Raw genomic sequence first — 23,546 nt, 5'->3', positions numbered from 1 at the left:
CATATATTAAATATGATGTATTAGAATTCATTGACTGCCATGTAGGCATCCTTTTACTTGATACAAGAAATTAATTTGTCTTTATTAGGAGAAGCATCGTTAAGAGTAACTGTACGTTGTTATTTACAACACAGCATGTCATTCAAGATTTGTTTGCTGTGTAAAACGTCAGCAATATTATGTGACATAAATCTGTGCTTACTTCGTCGTTGATCGGGTAGTTACTGTTTTTTCGTACAGTCATTTCTCTGCAACTAGGGGTAGAGTGAGACGTTTGAAATTAGCCCCAGTATAGACCGTCGGACCCTTTGCAGAGTGTTTCCCAATAAGTAGAAACGGCTAGAGGACAAATGTAAGGATACAGAAATGTATATTACTAGGGGAAAGACTGATATGCCTGTGGGACATTTAAAGAGGTCTTTGGAGAAGAGATAAGCAGCTGTATGAATATCAAGAGCTCAGCTGGAAAACTGGTACTAGGCAAAGAAGGAAGAGCTGAAAGGTGGAAGGGGTGTATGGAGAGGCAATACAAGGGAGAAAGCAATATCACACAAGGGAAGGGGACGTAAATAAAGATGAAATGGGCGATATGATATTCCGACAAGAATTTGACAGAGCGCTGAAAGACCAGCTGAACTGAGGTCCCTGGAGTAGAACACATTCCGTCAGAACCACTGGTATCCACGGGAGAGCCATCCAGGACAAAACTCTTACATTTGGTGTGCAGGATGCATGAGACAGGCGAAATACCCTCTGACTTCAAAGAGAATGTAATAATTCCAATTCCAAAGAAAGCAGGCGCTGACAGGTGTAAACATTACCGAACTATCAGTTTAATAAGTCACGGCTGCAAAATACTAACAGGAATTCGTGTTAGGCATGGCAATGTGTTGTGGGTTTGGCGTTCCCATACTTTTGTCCTCCTCCTGTATTTCTTTCACTACATTACCCACCTGTATTACTGTATGTGGCTTTGTTATTGGTTCCGTATAGGTCTTGTTACCAGTCATAGCCATGGTTACAATGCACTCATGGCGGGATCCTGCCGTCCAAGATGTTTAGTGAAGACCAGGTTCACTAACATGCTACATTCAGACCCAATCTCCTCACGTGACGTAGTGAGGGGAATAGTGCATGCATTCTCAAGGCCTGATTGCAATTTATATGCACGTTTTGTGCCGTTACTTCACTGTGACTAATCCATAAAATTTGTCGCCCCAACGTAGGTCGACAATAAGTCACAATAACTACACTGAAATTAATTACAGTGTAACATGAATATTTGCGCGTGTTACGTTATGTGTGATTCTGTGCAAGATATTCGTGTGTCCTTACCTGAAAGTCCAGTGTCATCTTTGGTGTTGTTGCGCTCGTGCCTGTAGTGGTAGTAGTATACAGGGTACGGTGACAGCGCCGCTACACTCCTAGCCATGCGGTCGATACCTTCCAGGTAGAACATGTCTGTTAACAGCTGCAAACAGATACACCGCATGAAATTGCACGTATTGTTGTGTTAAGGGTTTCTCAATAACGGCCAGCCTATAGTTCTGTATTTGTTTTGTATCACTTTGCGGCTATCAGCCAATCAAGTTATTTTCCATGAACAATTACGATACATTTCGAACTCAAGAAACTAATTTTCAGATCCAGAATTCACTTACGGTTTAATAGCTACAGTAATTTTTAGCCTTAGTGCTGAAACGCTGTTCATAAAAATGTTGACGATTAATGGTAACACTTTATTTTTCACTGGTACTACCACAAAGTCTGGTGCCGAACAGTTGCCGTGCCATCCTCTGCCATCGGCTTCATTCGGACGCGGTGTGGAGGGGAATGCGGGACCAGCATACCGCTCCGCCGGCTTCTGTCGGCTTCCCAGACCTCGGAGCAGGTACTTGTCAGTCAAGTAGCTCCTCAATTGGCCTCGCGAGGCTGAGTGGACCCCGCTCCAGTCCTCCCACTAATCTCTGGCAGTACCGGGTATGGAACCCGGGTCCTCCGCCGGGCAGCCAGAAGCGGTGACCACTCAGCTGATTAGGCGGATGGCGCCTGCCTCTGGCAGTGTAAATATCTGGTGCGGACTTGGCGTTATTTACTCTATAATTACTCCTCCAGTGGATCGATGTTACACGCAGTTGCACGATCTACAACAAGTGTAGCAGTGCCCTTCCAACGTACCTCAAGATGTACATCTACAGCTCGTAATGCGACGAAATGAAATAAGTTGAATAAGAAAAAGTGTTGATGATTACAATGTCTCTGTTTATATGGTGTATCTTCACATTACAATGCTCTTCAGACATGTATGCATCTCTGAAGGATCACAAATTGTTCTGAGGATTACAGCTGCGATAAACCTTTACGAACTGCATTCGCAGTTTGCTAAGCTGGACTATCAGGTGTTGCGAAAATCAAAATTTGTGGCGGATCCGGACTCGAACCCAGATTTCCCGTTTATTGCTAGCTGTCGCCTTAACCACTTCGAAACTTCACAGTCAGCTGACGGTGATTAAGATTCGTAAAACATGAATCCATTTCGTAATATTTATCACAGCTGTCATTGTCAGAACAATGTCTGTTCTTTCACAGGTCCACAAATGTCTGAAGAACATTGTAATGTAAAGGTACAGACACTGTATAAACACAGGCAATGTAATTATCAATAATAATGTATCTGTCTCAACGGGCTAAAGTGACGAAAAAATATCAGCCTTTCCCTATGCGGGAGTCACGAAATGTGCGAGCGTAAGGATCGTGGGCTCCTTGACATACGAAAGTCTGCATAAGTCCTGGAGGCGTACTCGAATAGCCAAAGTGGTGAAGGCGACTGCTCGCGATAAACGGAAAATCTGGGTTTGTCGTAGAGAGCTCACGCCAATCTAGATTTAAAAAATGTGAGTCTAAAATAAATTTTGTGACTGAAGTCTTCCCCCAATGAACCATGGACTTTGCCGTTGGTGGGGAGGCTTGCGTGCCTCAGCGATACAGATAGCCGTACCGTAGGTGCAACCACAACGGAGGGGTATCTGTTGAGAGGACAGACAAACGCGTGGTTCCTGAACAGGGGCAGCAGCCTTTTCAATAGTTGCAGGGGCCACAGTCTGAATGATTGACTGATCTGCCCTTGTAACATTAACCAAAACGGCCTTGCTGTACTGGTACTGCGAACGGGTGAAAGCAAGGGGAAACTACAGCCGTAATTTTTCCCGACGGCATGCAGCGTTACTGTATGGTTAAATGACGATGGCGTGCTCTTGGGTAAAATAGTCTCCCATTCGGATCCCCGGGCGGGGACTACTCAGGAAGACGTTAACAGGAGATGGAGAAACAAAAATGGCGTTCTGCGAATCAGAGCATGGAATGTCGGATACCTTAACCGGGCAGATAGGCTAAAAAATTTGAAAAGGGAATGTATAGATTAAAGTTAGATATAGTGGGAATTAGTGAAGTTCGGTGGCAGGAGGAGCAAGACGTCTGGTCTGGTAAATATAGGGTTATAAATACAAAATCAAATAGGGGTAATGCTGGAGCAGGTTTAATAATGAGTAAAAAAATAGGAGCGCGGGTAAGCTACTACGAACAGCAGTGTGAACGCATTATTGTAGCCAAGATAGACACGAAGCCCGCGCCTAGCTCAGTAGTACAAGTATATATGTCAAATAGCTTCGCAGATGACGAAGAGATTGAAGAAATGTATGATGAGATAAAAGAAATTATTCAGATAGTGAAGGGAGACTTTAATTCGATAGTAGGAGAAGGAAAAGTAGTAGGTGAGTACGGAATGGAGGTAAGAAATGAAAGAGGAAGTCGCCTGGTAGAATTTTCCAAAGAGCATAACTTAATCATAGCCAACACTTGGTTTAAGAATCAGGGAAGAAGGTTGTATATGTGGAAGAGGCCGGAGACACTGGAAGGTTTCAGATAGGTTATATAATGGTAAGACAGATTCAGGAACCAGGTCTTAAATTGTAAGACTTTTCCAGGGGCAGATGTGGACTCCGACCATAATTTATTCATTATGAACTGTAGACTAAATCTGAAGAAGCTGCAAAAAAGGTAGGAATTTAAGGAGATGGGGCCTGGATAAACTGAAGGAACCAGAGGTTGTAGAGAGTTTCAGAGAGAGCATTAGGGAACTATCGACAAGAACGGGGGAAAGAAATACATTAGAAGAAGAATGGGTAGCTTTGAGAGATGAAATAGTGAAGGCAGCAGAGGATCAAGTAGGTAAAAGGGTTAGTAGAAATCCTTGGGTAACAGAAGAGATATTGAATTTAATTGATGAGAGGAGAAAATATAAAAATGTAGTAAATGAAGCAGGCAAAAAGGAATACAAACGTCTCAGAAGAGGCATGTATCACTAGGGGAGAGGTAGATACTGCCTACAGGAAAGTTAAGGAGACCTTTGAAGAAAAGAGAACCACTTGTATGAATATCAAGAGCTCAGACGGAAAACCGATACTAAGAAGAGATGGGAAAGCAGATAGGTGGAAGGAGTATATAGAGGGTCTGTACAAGGGCGACGTACTTGTGGACAATATTATGGAGATGGAGGAGGACGTTGATGAAATGGGAGATATGATACTACGTGAAGAGTTTGACAGAGCACTGAAAGATCTAAGTCGAAACATGGGCCCAGGAGTAGACAACATTTCATTAGAACTACTGATAGCATTGGGAGAGCCAACCATGACAAAACTCTACCATCTGGTGAGCAAGATGTATGAGACAGGCGAAATACCCTCAGACTTCAAGAAGAATATAATAATTCCAATCCCAAAGAAAGCAGGTGTTGACAGATGTGAAAATTACCGAACTATCAGTTTAATAAGTCACGGCTGCAAAATACTAACATGAATTCTTTACTGAGGAGTGGAAAAACTGGTAGAAGCCGGCCTCAGGGAAGATCAGTTTGGATTCCGTAGAAATGTTGGAACACGTGAGGCAATACTGTCCCTATGACTTCTCTTAGAAGATACATTAGAGAAAGCTTTTGACAATGTTGACGGGAATACTCTCTTTCAAATTCTGAAGGTGGCAGGGGTCATATACAGGGAAATACATGGAGCGAAAGGCTATTTACAATTTATAGAGAAATCAGATGGCAGTTATAAGAGTCGAGGGGCATGAAAGGGAAGCAGCGGTTGGGAAGGGAGTGAGACAGGATTGTAGCCTCTCCCCGATGTTATTCAATCTGTATACTGAGCATGCAGTAAAGGAAACAAAAGAAAAATTTGGAGTAGGTTTTAAAGTCCATGGAGAAGAAATAAAAACGTTGAGGTTCGCCGATGACATTGTAATTCTGTCAGAGACAGCAAAGGACTTGGAAGAGCAGTTGAACGGAATGGACAGTATCTTGAGAGGAGGATATAAGATGAACATCAACAGAAACAAAAGGAGGATAATAGAATGTAGTCGAATTAAACCAGGTGATGCTGAGGGAATTGTTAGTAAATGAGAAACTTAAAGTAGTGGATGAGTTTTGCTATTTTGGGAGCAAAATAACTGTTGATGGTTGAAGTAGAGAGAATATAAAATGTAGACTGGCAATGGCAAGGAAAGCGTTTCTGAAGAAGAGAAGTTTGTTAACATCGAGTATAGATTTAAGATAAGGAAGTCTTTTCTGAAAGTATTTGTGTGGAGTGCAGCCATGGATGGAAGTGAAACATGGACGATAAATAGTTTGGACAAGAAGAGAACATAAGCTTTCGAAAAGCGGTGCTACAGAAGAATGCTGAAGATTAGATGGGCAGATCACGTAACTAATGAGGAGGTACCGAATAGAATTGGTGAGAAGAGGAATTTGTGACACAAGTTGACTAGAAGAAGGGATCGATTGGTAGGACATGTTCTAAGGCATCAAGGGATCGCCAGTTTAGTATTTGAGAGCAGCATGGAGGGTAAAAACCGTAAAGGGAGACCAAGAGATGAATACACTAAGAAGATTCAGAAGGACGTAGGTTGCAGTAGTACTTGGAGATGAAGAAGCTTGCGCAGGATAGAGTAGGATGGATAACTGCATGAAACCAGTCTCTGAACTGAAGACAATGACAACAACAACAACATCAACAACAGCTACTGGTAAGTCATTTAAAAATTGCAAACACAGTCATGGTAGATAAAAAATGTTGCAACAGTAACACAGCGACGGGTGTGATGAACATAGCGGTAATAATTAAACTTTCGCCACTTGAGAGGGCCCCATGGAAAACGAGTGATAGTAGAACAATGAAACTCTGTGGAAATATTTGTAAGAACATGTGGAAAAGACTGAACGAATAAACAGTTGAAAGAAACACATTTAGTTTCCACATGAGATGGTAACATGTGTTAATTGCGTGCCGCGTTTACGTTCCAGGTTACAAATATTGCTGAATGTGACGACCATCTGCATCCGCAACAGCCTGGAACTGCACTAGAGAGACCATTTCAAAATGTTCGCAGCACTTTTCGGACGGTGGGCCGTGGAATGTTGAGCTGTCGTGACAGAGTTCGCTCACTGCTTGAAGAGCGCACATTGCGTACACAATTCTCAGCCATGGCAACACTAACTTCAACAATCTGTGGCGCAATTGGCCGTCGGCCTTTCCCAGGAGCAGTTCCCATGGAGCCAGACCTCTCCGTATTCCTTTAATTTGTCGATACTAGCGAAGAGGAGCAGCACTACTGATGTTTTGATAAAACATCTTTACGAGTGAAGCCCCGCTCATCTTGTCCAGATCCCTGTTGTCTGTCTGCAGTTTTAATGCCCACTGATGCTTGTGTTTCAACCCTGCATCGCCGTACTAGTACCGGCGCCTAGCGTCTAGTCATGATACTAACTCTATTAACAACGCAAATACTGCTTCGCGCACTCTGAACATCGTTCCTATGACTTTGTACACATACTGCTAATAGTTTCCAGTCTACACTGGCTGAGGGGCGAGGCTTTTATTATAACCACACTGTAGCTCAGAGGCTTCAGAAAAGACTCTACCCCACATCAGTGTACTGCACCATACGCGTCAAACAGTGGTTGGAAGGGGGAAATAATCTAAAAATACGTTTCCAAACATCTGTTACGCTGTCCGCAATTTCTGGGCTCTTTTTTGGTACTACACTGTGAACTTCACTATTCAGTCATCACAGTGCTGTTAAAACACATATTTTGTCTTCCAGTTTTGATAGTCGAGAAATGAACGTATCATCACTGATTCATGGAACTAGTAACGGCCGTAAACTAGACGAAAAACACAAAACTAACGAGAATTCGGGGAAAAAGGAGCGAAATAAGACCAAATTTAAGCATGTTGTTATTGGGGAAGAGTTTCGAGAAGAGCTGAAGTGGAGATCCATCCTTTGAAAAAGGCGGCTGACAATGAAAGCCCTTCAAAAATAAAAAAAATAAAAAATGGAAAGGCAGCCTGTCCTGGAGGTATAGTAATTTAATTGTTGAAGTACGAAGGATGTAAAGTAATAGAGGCGCTAGTAACTACTATTTTTTTAATGAAGTGACTCAATGAGATGAATAACCCCAAAAAGGATGATATCGTATTTTACCGCCCTGTATAAGAAAGGTATCAGGAGAGATGCGAGTAATTATGGGGATATTAGTGTAGTGGATTCGGTGAGTAAGTTGTTCAGCAGTATAGCAAAGCACAGGCTGGGGAAGACTGTCCATGTCTCTGTGTCTCAATAACAGTTGGGTATTATTGCTGGGAAAAGCTGTGTTGATAACATTTTTTGTGAACGCCATATGTCACAGAAAATAATCACGAAAATTAAGATCTCCATTGTATTTTTATTTAGAAAAGGCCTATGTTTCAGTGCCAAGGAAGTTACTATGGACAGCACAGGAAAATGTTGGAGTGGATGGTGCATTAATAGAGTTGGTGAGAAGGATGTACCACCAATGCTAGGCAATTGTGAAGGTTGGTGGTAGTATATAGAAAGTTTTAAAACAAGTAAAGAAACGAGACAAGGATGTTCCATGTCGCCAGCCTTATTTAAGCTGTAATTAGAAGTTGTTCTTGGTTACCGGATAAGACAGTGAAGAAATCTGGGTGTAGCAGTACAGCATCAAAGTTTATACTCATCACTGTTTGATAACGATGAGGTACTTATGGCTCTAGATAAGAATGATGTCCTGTATCAAATGAGAAAGCTAATGCATGCTTATAAGCAATGGAGACTAACAATCAATATAGATAGAACAGAATGTCCTATTGTTGAAGTCGGCAAGGTGAGGGTTCGGATTTTGAGTTTGGCTGGGAAAAAAATGTGGAAGTGTTCAAGTATATGGGTTCACTAATCGATAAAATCATCCATTGTGAAGTGCACTATCCAACAGTACAAGTTAAGTGAGGGTAGCTGTCAGATCGTTAAATGGTATCTTAAAGAGTCGATACATACACAGACGAACTAAAAAAGTAGTGCTCCGGAGAGTGATTTAAAGCTTTCTGACATATGGGAGAGAGCGTTGGACACTGAACGAGAGACAAGGGGAGAAAATGAGGCTGCTGAAATGGACAGGAGCATGAGGGCACTCGCTTTGATCGACTGAGGAATGAATACGTAATACTGGAGAGAAAATGCGATGGAACCAGTCACAGATAGGACTGATGCTCGAGCATTGGTACGGACATGCCCGATAGACGGAGGAAGAACACGGCCGATGCGTTTGCTCACCTGGTCTCCGCCATGGAGAAGGAACCGAGGGAGACCGAGTGGAACGTGGAGTGGAACTATAGCCAAAGTCTATCGGGAGAATATTTCTAGGATAAAATCTCGTGGCATCTGAGAATAGGCAACTGCATGCGAGTGGAAACACCTGCCAAAGTAAAAGGTAAGTAAGTTAAAATTGTAGAAGATTGAGAATAAGAAGGAAAGTTATTCTGTAACATCTCGTCGACGACGCGGTCATCAGAGACAAGTTGTTAATGTAGTGCAAAATGTCGGGGCATTGTCGATCCGGTTTTATAGGCGACAGTGCTTAGTAGGTTTAGTTCGAGCAATAGTAATAGTGTTAATAAAAATGGTAATGCGATAGAAACACATTGGAAGACTGTGGGTTATGGCAGGACTGGGAATGATGAAAGCAGATGACTAAATGGCACAAAAGGGTTCAAGATTACAGGACGGAGGAGAAGATGACAGCTGGTTAAATTAGTTGAGTTGTTTTGAACCACTAGAACGAAAGCGTGAGATTATTCGAAAGATGCACTAAAATAGCTGCTTATAATAATTAATCATTATTAGCGACACACTGTTTCGGTGTTTATCACCATTATCAGGTACTTGCGAGTACAGTTTTGGTGAGACTGTTTATAAATGTGAATGCCATTTATATTAAAGCGACTATATTTTACTCACATCTAAAATGATGTGACGTCCATGTTACCACATGAGTGAACTGACTTATAATTGTCAATGTCTTATTACAAGGTAAATGACGTGAATATACTGAAAAATGTTTGCCAGTTCTACTCTTACGACGTTATATGTTTACAAAAATTATACAGATGAACAGCGATATTATTTTATTAAATAAATTTTTCACGATTATCTTTGGTTGTTGCACATGTTAATTCCGATTTATCCTTTTTCGTGTTCTAAAACTTCAATAAAGTATTTGAGGTGGTATTTGTGCCTCAATTCTGTATGCTCGTTGAATATTTGTAGTGGTATTTTCTCGTGTGTATTTAGGTTTCCAGTTCTTCAAGAATGTTCATTAGAACACATTTTGGTATCCGGTGTAGGGCATGGAGTATTTTCGATTGTACCGGCAGTGTGGTTTTGATTTTTCAAGTGTAGAAAAAAGCTCGACTGATCATTCTCGCTTTTTCTAATGTGTTCTTTATATCTGACATTAAAATTTCTTCCTGTTTGGCCAGTTTAGACACAAATACTGCCTCAATTACTTTCCTGTACTTTTAGAATACGAAGAAAAGATACACCAGAGATAATATATGCAACAGCCAAAGATAATCGTGACAAAATTTAGTTAGTAATGTATCGTTGTTCATGTGTATAATGTTTGTAAAAATATAAAGTCGTAAGTAGAGTTGTCAAACTACTATTTTCTAGAAATGTATAAAGGGCCAAACTTCCCAGCCTTTATATCTTCAAAATCACGGTTTTCAGCTAAAAAGGGGAATCTTCTTCCTGAATGGGGGATAAAGGGCTACCACACAACTTGATCGTACTGGGACTCGTTTCTGAATGGTAGCGGCACGCACACTGTACACTTTTAGAATTATATTGATTATCAATTAATAAAGCAGTGAAGATCGCAATAACAATTTTTTCAAAATTATGACCGGTTTCCGCTTTTATGGTGGCCGCCTTCATATACAACGCACCACACCGCTGTTCAGTGCACCGTATGACTACAGAGTCATATGGTGTTTTAGATATGAATATCGCCTACATAAAGGACGAAACCAAACATCATTTTTAAATAAATGATAATTGCGAACTTACCTGTTTTTTTAATTCACATCTGTCAGTCTTTCTTTTACCACCAAATCCACTTACACCGTAGACGATGTCCGTTCAAACTGTTTGTTGGAAATTACATGAATTCAGTCCACGAGATTTTGTAATGGACTACGTATAAACATTAACGAGTTTACGACGAACTGAAAAAGAACCTTGTAGTTTGAAAAGGAACGTGGATCACGGGCATTAGTTGTGGCTCTCACGATCTACTATTTTTTAGAGTGACATACCTTGCCATAATCATGCACATTTTCGTAATTTCTTTAATTAAATTTTGTGTGAGTCACTACAGTATTTTGTCAAGCAGTAGCAGCCAAACTGCAACAGGAGGCTTTTCATAAGACACGGAGAGCTTGGGCAACGCATATGCTGTGCTAAGCCTTTGGTGCGTGGTTGCTCGCAGCACGCTCAAGTACAGAGCGCGGATAACCCGAAGAAGGGCCGCTAAACAGTCATAACTTTTATTATAAGTATTAGCAATAATAATTCATTTTTGATACAACAAATGCCAGGCGAAGTCTCTCAGTCATTGACCATAACTGTTACATCACTGCAATGTAGTTAACTTCCACTTTTGCTAAACGGGAAGAGTTCACCCGTTAGTACAAAATTACATAGTAGATTTTGCTGTGCACCGGCTGAATTAGCAGGCGCTTAGACACAATTGAACTAAGACCTCCGCATTGGCTATAACCATACACGTTGTCCTCTTTTGATTTAGTTACGTTTATCAAAATCAGAAGCACATTATTGTAAAGTTTATGGAAGTTAATTAAATTAAATATATCATAATGGCACCCCGATTTCTCATTTATTAATGAGAGCCACCCGAAATTGTATCTTACGCTGAACTTCACCAATTTACAGCATGCCCTGAATGGTATGAATATCATCAGAAGTCACTGCAAAACGAAGCAAGTAGGAGACTGTTTAAATGCTTGCTCGCGAGTGTAACTCAGGACCGAGCTAACCTCGTTTGCCTCCCTTACTGGAACGTTTGCTCACTATATATATACGGCTGTGTCACGGCTCGTGGGCGAAGCGTCAACTTCCGTATACAAGAGTTGGATAAACTGTAGTGGCAACACAGTTATAATTCATACCAGACTTAACTGACATTACAGGCCCTCAATACAATCACATCTTGACAACCTACCCCCCCCCCCACCCACACACACAGATGGATGGCGTCGTACACTTTCAGCGCGCCCATGGCTGTCGATGTCTCGCAAGTATGCCCTATGGCACGGATGATGCCTTCGCTTGTGTTATAGCGGGTGTCACGAAGAGATTATTTCATTTTGGCGAAAAGATCATAGTCGCAAGGACTCATATCGGATGAATACAGTGGATGTTCCATTATCGGATTTGCCGTGTGGCGTTGTGCATTGTCATGAAGTGTAATGGGACACAGTGCAAAAAGTGACAGAGTTAACCAAACAAAAGATAGTTCTACGTCTACATAGATATTCTGAGATCTGCCCCGTACCACTACTGGTTATTACCTTCTGTTCCTCTCCCATATACAGCGAGGGAAAAACAATCTTATACATGCCTCCGTAGGAACCCTAATTCCTCGTATTTCGTCTTCGAGTTCCTTACTCGCTGCGTATACTGGAGAAATTAGAATCATTCTGCAGTCAGCTTCAGAGGCTGGTTCTCTGAATTTTCTCAATAGCGTTGCTTGAAAAGTGTGTAGCCGTCGCTATAGGGACTCACATTTGAGTTTCCGAGGCTTCTCTGTAATATCTGCGTGTTGTTCGAACATACCAGTAGCAAATCTAGCAGCCAGCCTCTGAGCTGCTTTGATGCCTTCCTTTAATCCTAACTGGTACTGATCCTAAACACTCCAGCAGTACTCAAGAATAGGCCGCAGTAGCGTCCTATATATGGTTTCCTTTTGAGATGAACCGAACTTTCCTAGAATTCTTCCAGTAAACCGAAGCCGACCACAATCCTCACACGGTCGCTCCATTTCATGTCGCTTTGCAACGTTACGCCCATATAAACGACATGACTGTGACAAACACGTGGACCGTGCGGCTGGTCCCGGCGGAGGTTCGAATCCTCCCTCGGGCATGGGTGTGTGTGTTTGTCCTTAGGATAATTTAGGTTAAGTAGTGTGTAAGCTTAGGGACTGATGACCTTAGCAGATAAGTCCCATAAGATTTCACACACATCTGAACACTTTTTGTGACAAGCAGGGCAGTACTAACATTATGGATTTGTTTTTCTTACTCATCCGCATTAATTTACTTTTTTTTTTTACTTTTAGAGCCAACTGCCATTCATCACATGAACTAGAAATTTTGTCTAAGTCATTTTATCTTTCTGCAGTCACTCAACGACGACGTCTTACCGTACACGACAGCATCATCAGCAAAGAACCGCAGATTACTGCCCCCCCCCCCCCCCCCTGTCCGCAAAGTCATTTATGTATACAGAGAATAACAGTCATTCTATCACACTTCCCTGGAGAACTCCTGACGATACCCTTGTCTCTGATGAACACTCGCCATCGAGGACAACACACTGGGTTCTGCAAGTTAAGAAGTCTTCGAGGCCCTAACGTATCTGTAAACCTATTCCATATGCTCGTACCTTTAACAGCCTAGCCTGCAGCGAGGTACCGTTTCAAACGATTTCCGGAAGTCTAGAAATATGAAATTTGCCTGTTGTTCTTTTACCGTAGTTCTCAAATGAGAAAAGGGCAAACTGAGTTTCGCACAAGCGATGCTTTCTACAACCATGCTCATTTGTGGACAAAAGCTTCTTGGGTCTCAAGGAAATATATTAGAACTGAGAAAATGTTCAAGGATTCCGCACTGGGATATTGGCCTGCAATTTCCGGGTATGCTCTTTTGCCATTTTTATATATAGGAGTCACTAGTGCATTTTTCCAGTCGCTTGGGACTTTGCGCTGGCCGAGACATCAGCGATAAAAGCAAGCTAGGTAAGGAGCCAGCGCCGTAGAGTTCTCTCTGAAAACCGAACTGGGATTCATCTGGATCTGGTGACTTATTTGTTTTCAGCTCTTTTACTTTTTTTCTCTACACCAGGGATGCTTATTACTATGCCGTCCATACGGATCAGACAATGGTATATTTGTACGTTACTCCTGCATCAACGATTTCTTGAACGTGAAATTTAAAACTTCGGCTTTTGGGTCAAATGGCTCTAAGCACTATGGGAGTTAACATCTGAGGTCATCAGTCCCCTGGACTTAGAACTACTTAAACCTAATTAACGTAAGGACATCACACACATCCATGCCCGAAGCAGGATTCGAACCTGCGACCGTAGCAGCAGTGCGGTTCCCGATTGTAGCGCCTAGGACCGCTCGGCCACAGCGGCCGGTCTTCGGCTTTTGTTTTGCTATCTTCAACTACCACACTAGACTGGTCAACAAGTGACTTTCTTCTCAGTGCGGGACAAAGGTAGCCTGCAGTGACCGTTTGTTAGGGTGCTTGAACTAGCCTCCTGCACATTCAGACACCACGCACATAGCTGTCGCCGCTCACTGCACTACTTCAACTGACCTTTCGCAGTAATCTACAGACGGAGCGCACAGCATTTGCCGCACATCCTTTACGTTACGGCATTGTTGCCAGTACTTCTTATCCAACCCTCGTAGCAGTATTAGGGGATTGGCGAGAGGTTGTTCTACTCGTAACATCCGCTCCAGATTAGCAGTACGTTCCCTAATGGTTCCGACATTTTAGCAGTTCTAGCCTCACAAGTGTGGAGCAGCACTATAATTGATCAGGTGCGCGAAGACTGAAGGCGCAGTTGGCAAGCAGTGGACTCACGTTGAGTACGTCCTCGGTAGCGGCGCTGCCAATGGAGTCGTCGCCGAAGTAGAAGGAGCGCACCAGCGGTGCGGCGCGCAGCCAGGTGGTCTCGGAGGCGCGGCGTAGCGCGGGGTGCACGAGCTGCTGGAAGTTGTCTTGGAGTGCAGCCAGCCTGGCCACTGCAAGCGAAAGATGCAACACTGCACACAAATGTTCTCGCCTGGCAGCGCCACAGCACTTACCTAAAAACTCGACATACACTCTTAATTGCAAGACAGACAGGACACATCTACATCCATACTTCACAGGCCACTTTACGGCGTGTGGCTGAAAGTACCTGCCTGCTCCGGTCGCGAATCGTTTGCCGGAAAAATGAATGTTGGTAGACCTCCGTGTGACCTCGAATCTGTCTAATTTTATCTGTATGATCTTTTTGCGAGGTATAGGAGGAACAATATATTGCTTGACTCTTTTAGAAACGCATGCTCTTGGGGCTTTAAGAATAAACCAAACCGTGATGCAGAATGCCCCTCTTACAGTGTCTGGCACTGGAGTTGACTGAATATTTGTGATGCTTTCATGCTTGCTAAATAAACCTGTAGCTAAACGCGTTGCTCTTCTTTGGATCTGCTTTATTTCCTCTGTCAGTCCTACCTAGTACGTATCCCAGAGCAATATATAAATATTGGTCAGACGATAGTGGGTGGACTGCACTTCCTGAGGATTCATCCAGTGAATCTGTCTGACATACGCCTTACCTGCGATTAGTCTTATGTGGTCCTTCCAACTCATATCGCTTCCAGTGGCTGTTCTTCAATCTTGGAACCATACAATAACGGATCTTTCTGCCTGACATGTTACATTTCTGCCAATACCTGTACCAAGCGTCGGCCCTCTGCAGGTCTTCCTGTATTTCGCTATAATTGTCCGGCACTGCGATTTATCTGTACATAAGAGCATCGTCTTAGGAAAATCTCATGGACTTTCCAAAGTTATTTACTATGACACTTGTAGAGGCCTATATTGTGAAAATTAATGGTCCTGTATCATTCCCTTGGAGTTGTTCACAGTACTTTTATGTCTGAGAATGACACGCTGTGTTCTGTCGGATATTTTGCACACTCGAAAATTGTCATTTGATGGTAGTGCGGAATTGTATCGAATGCCTTCTGCTGGTCAAGGAACTGGGCTTCAACGTGAGCGCCGCTGTCTGCGGCTTTCTGGATCTCGTGGACAAATAGAGCGAGCTGCATTTCATTGATCGTTGTTTCCGCAGCCCATGCTCGCTCCTACAGAGATTTTCGTTCTTCAGACATGTTATAGTACGGGGGCATAAAACACGTTCCAAAATTCTAGAACCCATATATGTCAAAGACATAAGTCCTATAGGTTTAAGAATGAACTCGCAAATTGCGATTATGGTTCTGCATCAGCCGTAGAATGTTTCCGAACAAATAGAAATATATACCGTACGAGGACTCGAACCCAGATTTCCCACTTGTCGCGAGCCGTCGCCTGAACAACTCTGGCTGTCCGAGCACGCTTCCAGAAGCGGCCCACATCTCCATTTGTCCTGCTGTCTACTCGCCTTTGTGATCCCACTATGTTTACCGTGTTTCCCGCACAGGGTAAGAGGCTACTCTCTCTCGTCATTGCCTTGCTATAGCACAAGGGCAAACTGATATTTGAACCGTTTCTTGAAGCATGCTTGGATAGCTGATGTGGTTAAGGTAAAAGTGGCGGTGGCATTAGCTCCCCCTTTTTTTGTAGTTTTAGGTAATTTCAGGGATGCGAGGATAAAAAAAGTGTTTCTAAGGCAACCACTTGTGACAAGCAGGAAATACGGGATCGAGTCCTGGTCGGGCACGAATTATCATTTGTTGTGAAATATTCCAAGCTGATGCGGAACCACAACCGCAGTTTGCGAGTTCATTGTTTACTGAACGCGGCTGCACTGCAGTCCTATAGTTAAGATTGTTCTGCAGCTGTACTTGGAAATAGCGCGTGGGAAAAATGACTCCTTCTGCGAACCGAGGTAAAACAAACCTGTGATGCTCACACTATTCTTATTTGTGCACCCTCGCTGTCATCTGGCAATGAAACGTGACAAAAATTCCACAAGCCTGGGGACTAGTCCAGTGCGGGTTGTGAAACAGTTAAAATTTTTGGATTTTTGGTTTGCATACTTCAGTTAATCCTGTAATCCTTTCTTTCCAAGCGACGGTTAGCACGGTATGTTCACACACAAGATGAAATTCTCGTAGGAGTTCAAATACGTCACAACTGATATCTTCGCTGGAATGTATTACTTGCATATGGCTTTGCAAACAAAGAGTAGGTCGTCCGAGTTCCAAAGAAACTGTTTCTACAGAACATATCGACATGAGCTAGTCACGTCTATGAAATTCGCGTGCCGTAACAAATGTTAGCCTTACAATTTAATGCCAGTTTTAAACAATAGTTATTCGAAATCTTCGCATTAATCAAGAAAATTTTTTCTTGTGATGTTCGTACTGGAGACTGTATATAGAATTACGCTTCAGAAGATAGATAATTGAAGAAACAATGTTAAACACAACTACACGGCAGGATTCCCAAAGCACTGTCATTCAGATGTGGTCTGTTACAAACGTAGTACCTACAAATATGTATCTGCACAAAGTTATCGTCGTAATTGCGGCCATCTAACGTGCGAGGTTCCATAATTTATTAAAGTGCACAGTTTTAGTAATTAGTGGTATAGTTTGTCCATTATTATTTGTAGAAAAGATGTAATACTGAAATAGTTAACAGTAAAAATTGTCGTTCAAGTCTAGAGGAATTCCGTTCACTCGCATCACTGACCCACACTCACGTTGATGCTGATAAATTTGTATGTATCTACTTTAAGATAAACTAATCCTAGACAACGCCATCCAACAGCTTTATTCGATCTATGGACTTATCTAATACTAGAGCTTTTAAAAGAAAATTTCACTTAAAGAAAGACATAGTAGTACGCCGTTTTGCAATAAAAGAGCACATGTTGGGGTTCTTCGTTGTCATAGAACACTGAACATGCAGTCTGCTAGCGAGATAAATAGTTCAACAGCTAATACGATAATATTTTAATAACTATGTGGTAGCGATGTTACTTGACCACTAATCTATATTTTTATGACTCTGAGATGTGTATGGAACCTTTGATATGCCATATCAATCTTTGCAAGGTGTGAAGGAATGATAAACACTGGTAATACGAGACACCAAGTTCTCCATTAACCAATACTGGAACACAAGACTGAATGAGAGTACTGATATTAGCGTTTTTCTGTGGATAATTCACCTCTAAAGGTGGTTTATTTCCACAAGACAGTGCAGTGAACGCCAACACATTACTACAGTGCTCATAAAGGTTTTCTTTTATAGCAGACAGAGGGCAAAGTTATATATTAATAGGTAACTTTTTAAGATTTGATTGGCAAATTTGTGTACCCAGTGCAGTGGAAGGCGCACTGCATCACTATTAGTGTTATGGTTATGGTCATTCTGGTCCTCAGTTCAAGCTTGCACCACTAGTTGGTGCTGCAGAAGTGATTCTGTAGCCATGTGACATCATAAAACCAGACCCCCTCCTCTCCCTTTACCCTCCCTCTCTCCTTGCATAATCTCGTTCACCACCCATACACAGCCTATGGAAAATTTTAAAAAATTTAAAAAATAAAAAAACGCAAATGTTTGAGACAGTGGAACCAGCCCAGTTGGGGTTTGCAACCCCTCCCCTCCTCTTCTCCTCCTTTCCTTCACTCTCCCGCCAATCTCAATGTAGTCTTAATATGAGCTAGCCCAATCAGAATGTAGTTTCAATAAATAAATAAAAACACACACAGACACACACACTTAATAAATAGCTGAATTGCAAAAAATGACGGTAAAAACATTGTAAACTGTTTTTTCAGTTCATTACTGAATATAAAAAATACTTTATGTGCTGGCTCACAAGTTGCATCTGCAATTTCATTGGAAGAAATATATAAGTCGCTACGGAATATTAGAATGAGTATATAACATAGTCTCCATAAATGGTTGCAAACCAATATCTGCTTATCCAAAGCAACTAACAAATTACTCATGCATAGCAATCGAACATTAGTTTTCTTTGAATAATATTCCCTAAAAATTCAAAAATGCGAAATAATAACAACCGATGCTTTTCTGCTCCTGTTGCTTGGTTTCACCAACAGATGTTTTCAATGGTAAAACGTTCAAAGTTCAATTGCTATACCATAGTGAAAGACACAACAGAGGCTCCAGTTAATTATTTACCCCATCTATGATGCTTGTTAAATGTCACAATATTCTAACAGCCCGCAAAAATGCATCAACAACTCAAAAAAGTGCATTGTTTACGTCGAGTATCACAATGTTAAGTCAAGTATAATGATGTTTAATTCAAGTATCATGACGTTATCTTCCACACATATTCGGAAAATTGGTTTCTGAAACATGACTGTGAACTCTGAACTATGCAATTTCAGTATGGAACGTACATGGTTTAAGTAAAATAACAGACAGTTGACATTTAAAGTTTGGTCTAAAAGATCGAAACTAGCCCGATCAGGATAAAATACTTGGAAAACACAAACAAATAGGCTTTCTGAACGTAATTACTTAGGCATATTCAAGGTGTAACAACTCGTTTTTCACCACCAATTCTGGAAGGGCCAAGCTAATGTATCACTACCACAAGATAATCTATGATACTGATCGACAGTTATTACAAATGATTGACTTAGTCAAGGTTAAGTATGAAACAAACTACTGCAATCGGAAGTATTGCTCTCCAAACAGTTTACGAATCAGTCTCTCTTAAACATTTACAGATTATGTTCCCTGTAATCAACAACAACATAGAATAAAAATATTCTACGTAAAACACCGCACTCTCGCAGACAACAGTAAAATGCGATTTCGGGAAGGAATGTAGACAGGGTTTTATTGTCAAATATACTTAAAATTGGAGAATGACTGCTTCGTTTATATACACACAAGCAAAGATGGTAACAGAAGTGTAACATTCCCAAGGGTCAATATGTAGAAAGTAAAACCTTTGATAAAATTATTTGTGATTTATGGAGTACAAACAAATATACAAATGCACGGACACACACACACACACATACACACACACACACACACACACACACACACACCACATTGTGTGTCTTACCTATTAAAATACACACAGCTTGCATGCTTACTATAATATGCAAGTATAATGTGAATCTCTACGAAAATTCGACCAAAATAAATGAATATTGTTTTCGAAATATGAAAGATTTTGCACATTTTGTAAGTGCGTGCGTTGTGCGTTGTTTGGGAAAGGAGACCAGACAGCGAGGTCATCGGTCTCATCGGATTATGGAAGGATGGGGAAGGAAATCGGCCGCGCCCTTTCAGTGGAACCATCCCGCCATTTGCCTGGAGAATTTAGGGAAATCACGGAAAACCTAAATCAGGATGGCCGGACGCGGGTTTGAACCGTCGTCCTCCCGAATGCGAGTCAAGTGTCTAACCACTGCGCCACCTCACTCGGTCATTTTGTAAGTATAATGGACAATGAAATTATATATTTTCCACATCTAAACCGTCTGCATTACTTATTCAGATGCGTGCATTTTGCACATTAACGTAACTGGTAAAAACTTCAGGTTAAGCACCACTCATTAACGACAAAGTTTGGTGCTGTACCACACTTTTCAAACTGTATGATCCTTTCATAACTTATTAAAATACACCCAGCTCACTTTTCAGCACTACTTAATTAAGTTATAGGTAATTAGATTTTTGTATCAGATATTAAATTTATCTAAATACATAGAAATTGATCACGCATAAGCACTGCTGCAAATCCAACTTAAAGGTTAACCCTCGAGGGTGTACTCCTATGTATAAAGTGTGCCAACCACAACTAAGAGCCCGCATCTCGTGGTCGTGCGGTAGCGTTCTCGCTTCCCACGCCCGGGTTCCCGGGTTCGATTCCCGGCGGGGTCAGGGATTTTCTCTGCCTCGTGATGGCTGGGTGTTGTGTGATGTCCTTAGGTTAGTTAGGTTTAAGTAGTTCTAAGTTCTAGGGGACTGATGACCATAGATGTTAAGTCCCATAGTGCTCAGAGCCATTTGAACCATCTGAAAAACTAAGAGTTTTGTAGCATTCCATTGTTGCTTTAGGATTATGAGTCCATAACTATTCCTTCGTTGCTGATTTAGTTAACAGAGTGATAAGTTGTGTTATCATGTGTCAATGCGAGCAGCAGTAAAATAAAATAAACAGCGAGCTATGCGAAAAAGAAATTACGAATCATGGAACATAAAGACCCAGATTACAAATGTATTCTCTATTCCTCCCCCTTTCTCACTCTCACTCTCTCTCTCTCTCTTTCTGTGTGTGTGTGTGTGTGTGTGTGTGTGTGTGTGTGTGTGAGTGTGTGTGTGTGTTTGTGTGTATTGCCCTTGGAAATGTTACATCTCTGTGATTGTCTTTGGTCATGTTACATGTTTTCTAGTGAATCATTTTCTTCGCTCCACCTAAATTCACGGAAAAAAATGGGATGTTACTTGTAGAGTATCCATAAATAGTTACATTCAGATGCCTATATGTTTGTGTGTTTGCCTAGGATTTTATTCTGGTCAGGCTAGTTTCGATTTTTTTGGCCTGACTTTAAATGTCATCGGTCTGTTACTTTTCTTAAACCATATGTGTTTAGGCACTGAGATGGCATACTTTAGAGTTCACAGTGATGTTTTAGACACTAATGTGACGAATGTGTGTGTAAAATAACATCGTGATACTCGATGTAAACATTGCACATTTTTGCGTTGCTGATGCATTTTTGCAGACTTTTAGAATATTGTGATATTTGACAAGCCTCATATATGTGGTAAATAATTAATCTGAACCTATGTTGTGACCCAAACTGTGGTACAGCAATTGCAGTTTGAATATTTTACCAGTGCAGCCATCTTTTGGTGAAGACAAGCAACATGAACATAAAAGTGACAGCTGATTTCATTTCGCGTTCTTGAAGTTCCGCAGAATATTATTTAAAGTAAAATTCATATTCAGTTACTAATGGATTAGTAATTTGTTAATTACACTGTATAAGCAAATACTGGTTTTTAACGAATTATGGAGAGGGTGTCGTACACTCGTTCTAATTCTTCATAAAAAATTACATATTTCTTACAACTAAACCTGCAGATGCTAAACGATCTTTTATAGGAAATAATAAAGGGAGAACATCTTCGCCATCATTTTACAAAGTCCAGGTATTTTTTTAAATTGTCAGTGAAGGTATGCACAAAATTCCACACAGTATTACCAGATTACTTTGTAAGAGAGATATCCTGTGCAAGGAATACTTTTTATTTATGTTACTAACTTATTGAAGCTATGATATTATCGGATTACTTTATTTTAATACTGTGCTGAGTTTAGCTGGAGAATGTTGGGCAGCGTGAGGGGTTCCAAACCACACCTGGGATAGTTGTACTATCTTAGACTCTTTTGTAATTTTTGTCATATAGTGTGGAGTGCGGTGACGGAGCAAGGGAGGGGCAGGTGAGGGGAAGGGTAAGGTAAGGGGGAGAGGATGAGAAGGGGAAAGGATGGGGTGGGCAGAAAGGGGAGTGGGGAGGAGCATATTTGGATTATGTACAAGACTGCAGCACCATGACTGCAGAGCCATCTAGTGGAGAAAACTTGAACTACGCGACAGAACGCTTACAGTACTGTAACTATTTTTTTTCACTGTGCTCTCCCATTTATGGAAGTTAAGCAGCAGGAACTACTGGAGGTATGTGTCTGTCTATTCCTGAATCTATAGCCTCTGTACAACTTGGGAACTGGAAGTGAAGATATCTTGGCTGACATGAAAAAACTGTAGTTTATGTGTGATAACAATTCTCTTGTTCTCTGGCCTTCTGGGCAGTCCCAGAGCTGTAGCAGCAGTGGTGGGCTACTTACCTTTCAGTAGCTGCTTCCCCTCAGCTGATGTGCTGCCTGTGAGGAAGGGCACAGCGTTAGGGAGACCGTGTTCCAGCACCGACCATGGCGTGTCCTTCATGAAGGCTCCCGAGGATGCTGGTTCGATGCTTGGCACAAACAGTTGGATCACATCTGGGTACCATTCCTGCGAAAATGATTCAGGATAATGGGGTGGCTCAGTTATAGCTATTCTGCAGTGTTAATGTTGAAAAGCCTAGTTAGATTTGCATGGTTATCATCGATTTCCAGTTGCAATGTCCTCCCCAATGTTTTAATTTTTTTTACACGTGAATAATTATTATTGTTTCGAAGCTGATGCTCGGTGAAATACTCATGAGCAATTGAAAGACGAGACAGCTAATACTATCCGGCATGTACTACGTTCTGATGAAGATGGCCAAAATGTGTGTTGATGGCAACCGACGTGTATTCGATATGACTGAGGCCAGGCGACCTGAAGGTATAGATCACCTGTGGGATACTACAGGCAAGCAGACGAGTAAACACAATCAGGCAGTAGGTTCCTGTATCGGTCACGGTAAGAGATCATGACAGATGCACCAGGGTTCTGTCACCTCACCTGTATAGTTTGTTCATCAGTCCTGAATGAATGCCCCCTGGTTCAGGATCGACTGAAGCTAATGCAAGCGGGCTGGCTCTGTGCCATGAGTGTTTTGTATCTAGTCGTTGCCAACACTGGCGACCTGACCTGCTGTTACCAAGTGATTGTCGTGTTGTGCCATGATAAACTAGTAAGAACATGTGCAATGTCAGAACTGCTTGAGGAAATGGCAGCTTGTTAAACCTGCCTGTGGCTGCCAGTAGACAGAGCTTGCTTTCTCAGGTCCCCCCTTCCACCACTTTGAAGAATTTGGTGCAGACATTTAAAACATATATAGCTATCCTCCATATGAGCAGACTCCTATTACCTGACTGAATGGGTGCCTTGATGAGCTGTGGGACGCTTCACTGCGTATGGTTTTGCCTTTATTCCTACTTTGTCGTCAACATTTGTCAATCTTCTTCTTTCTCTTTTGCCCTTTATCGCATACATACATGGGGTTGGCATGGTTATTATCAAATGTGACATTTTACAGGACGCCTGGACGTCCTTCCTGTTGCAACCCCTTTTGAATGGTTTATAAACGTTTGAATGCATCTAATGACATGTGGGAAAGCGCCTGAAAACCACATCCAGGCTTGTCGGTACACTGGCCTCGTTAAACTACCGAGTGGATTCGAAACGGAGC

At 41.7% G+C, this 23,546-nt stretch overlaps 1 protein-coding gene across 1 annotated transcript in view; it reads right to left on the bottom strand.

Moving 5' to 3' along the window:
• LOC124594070 (esterase E4-like) overlaps positions 1–23,546 on the bottom strand; it is a 247,648-nt gene that overhangs the window by 48,898 nt on the left and 175,204 nt on the right. The window contains exons 11-13 of the mRNA XM_047132420.1: positions 22,276–22,441; positions 14,289–14,449; positions 1,336–1,471 (exon numbers count right to left, since the gene is read on the bottom strand). Coding sequence (XP_046988376.1) covers positions 1,336–1,471; positions 14,289–14,449; positions 22,276–22,441 — 463 coding nt within the window. The remainder of the gene's footprint in view (positions 1–1,335; positions 1,472–14,288; positions 14,450–22,275; positions 22,442–23,546) is intronic.

This window comes from Schistocerca americana, chromosome 2 (genome assembly GCF_021461395.2).
Source record: "Schistocerca americana isolate TAMUIC-IGC-003095 chromosome 2, iqSchAmer2.1, whole genome shotgun sequence".
Classification (NCBI taxonomy): domain Eukaryota; kingdom Metazoa; phylum Arthropoda; class Insecta; order Orthoptera; family Acrididae; genus Schistocerca; species Schistocerca americana.
The sequence above is the reverse complement of the archived record's forward strand: the minus strand, read 5'-3'. Positions and strand labels throughout refer to the sequence as shown.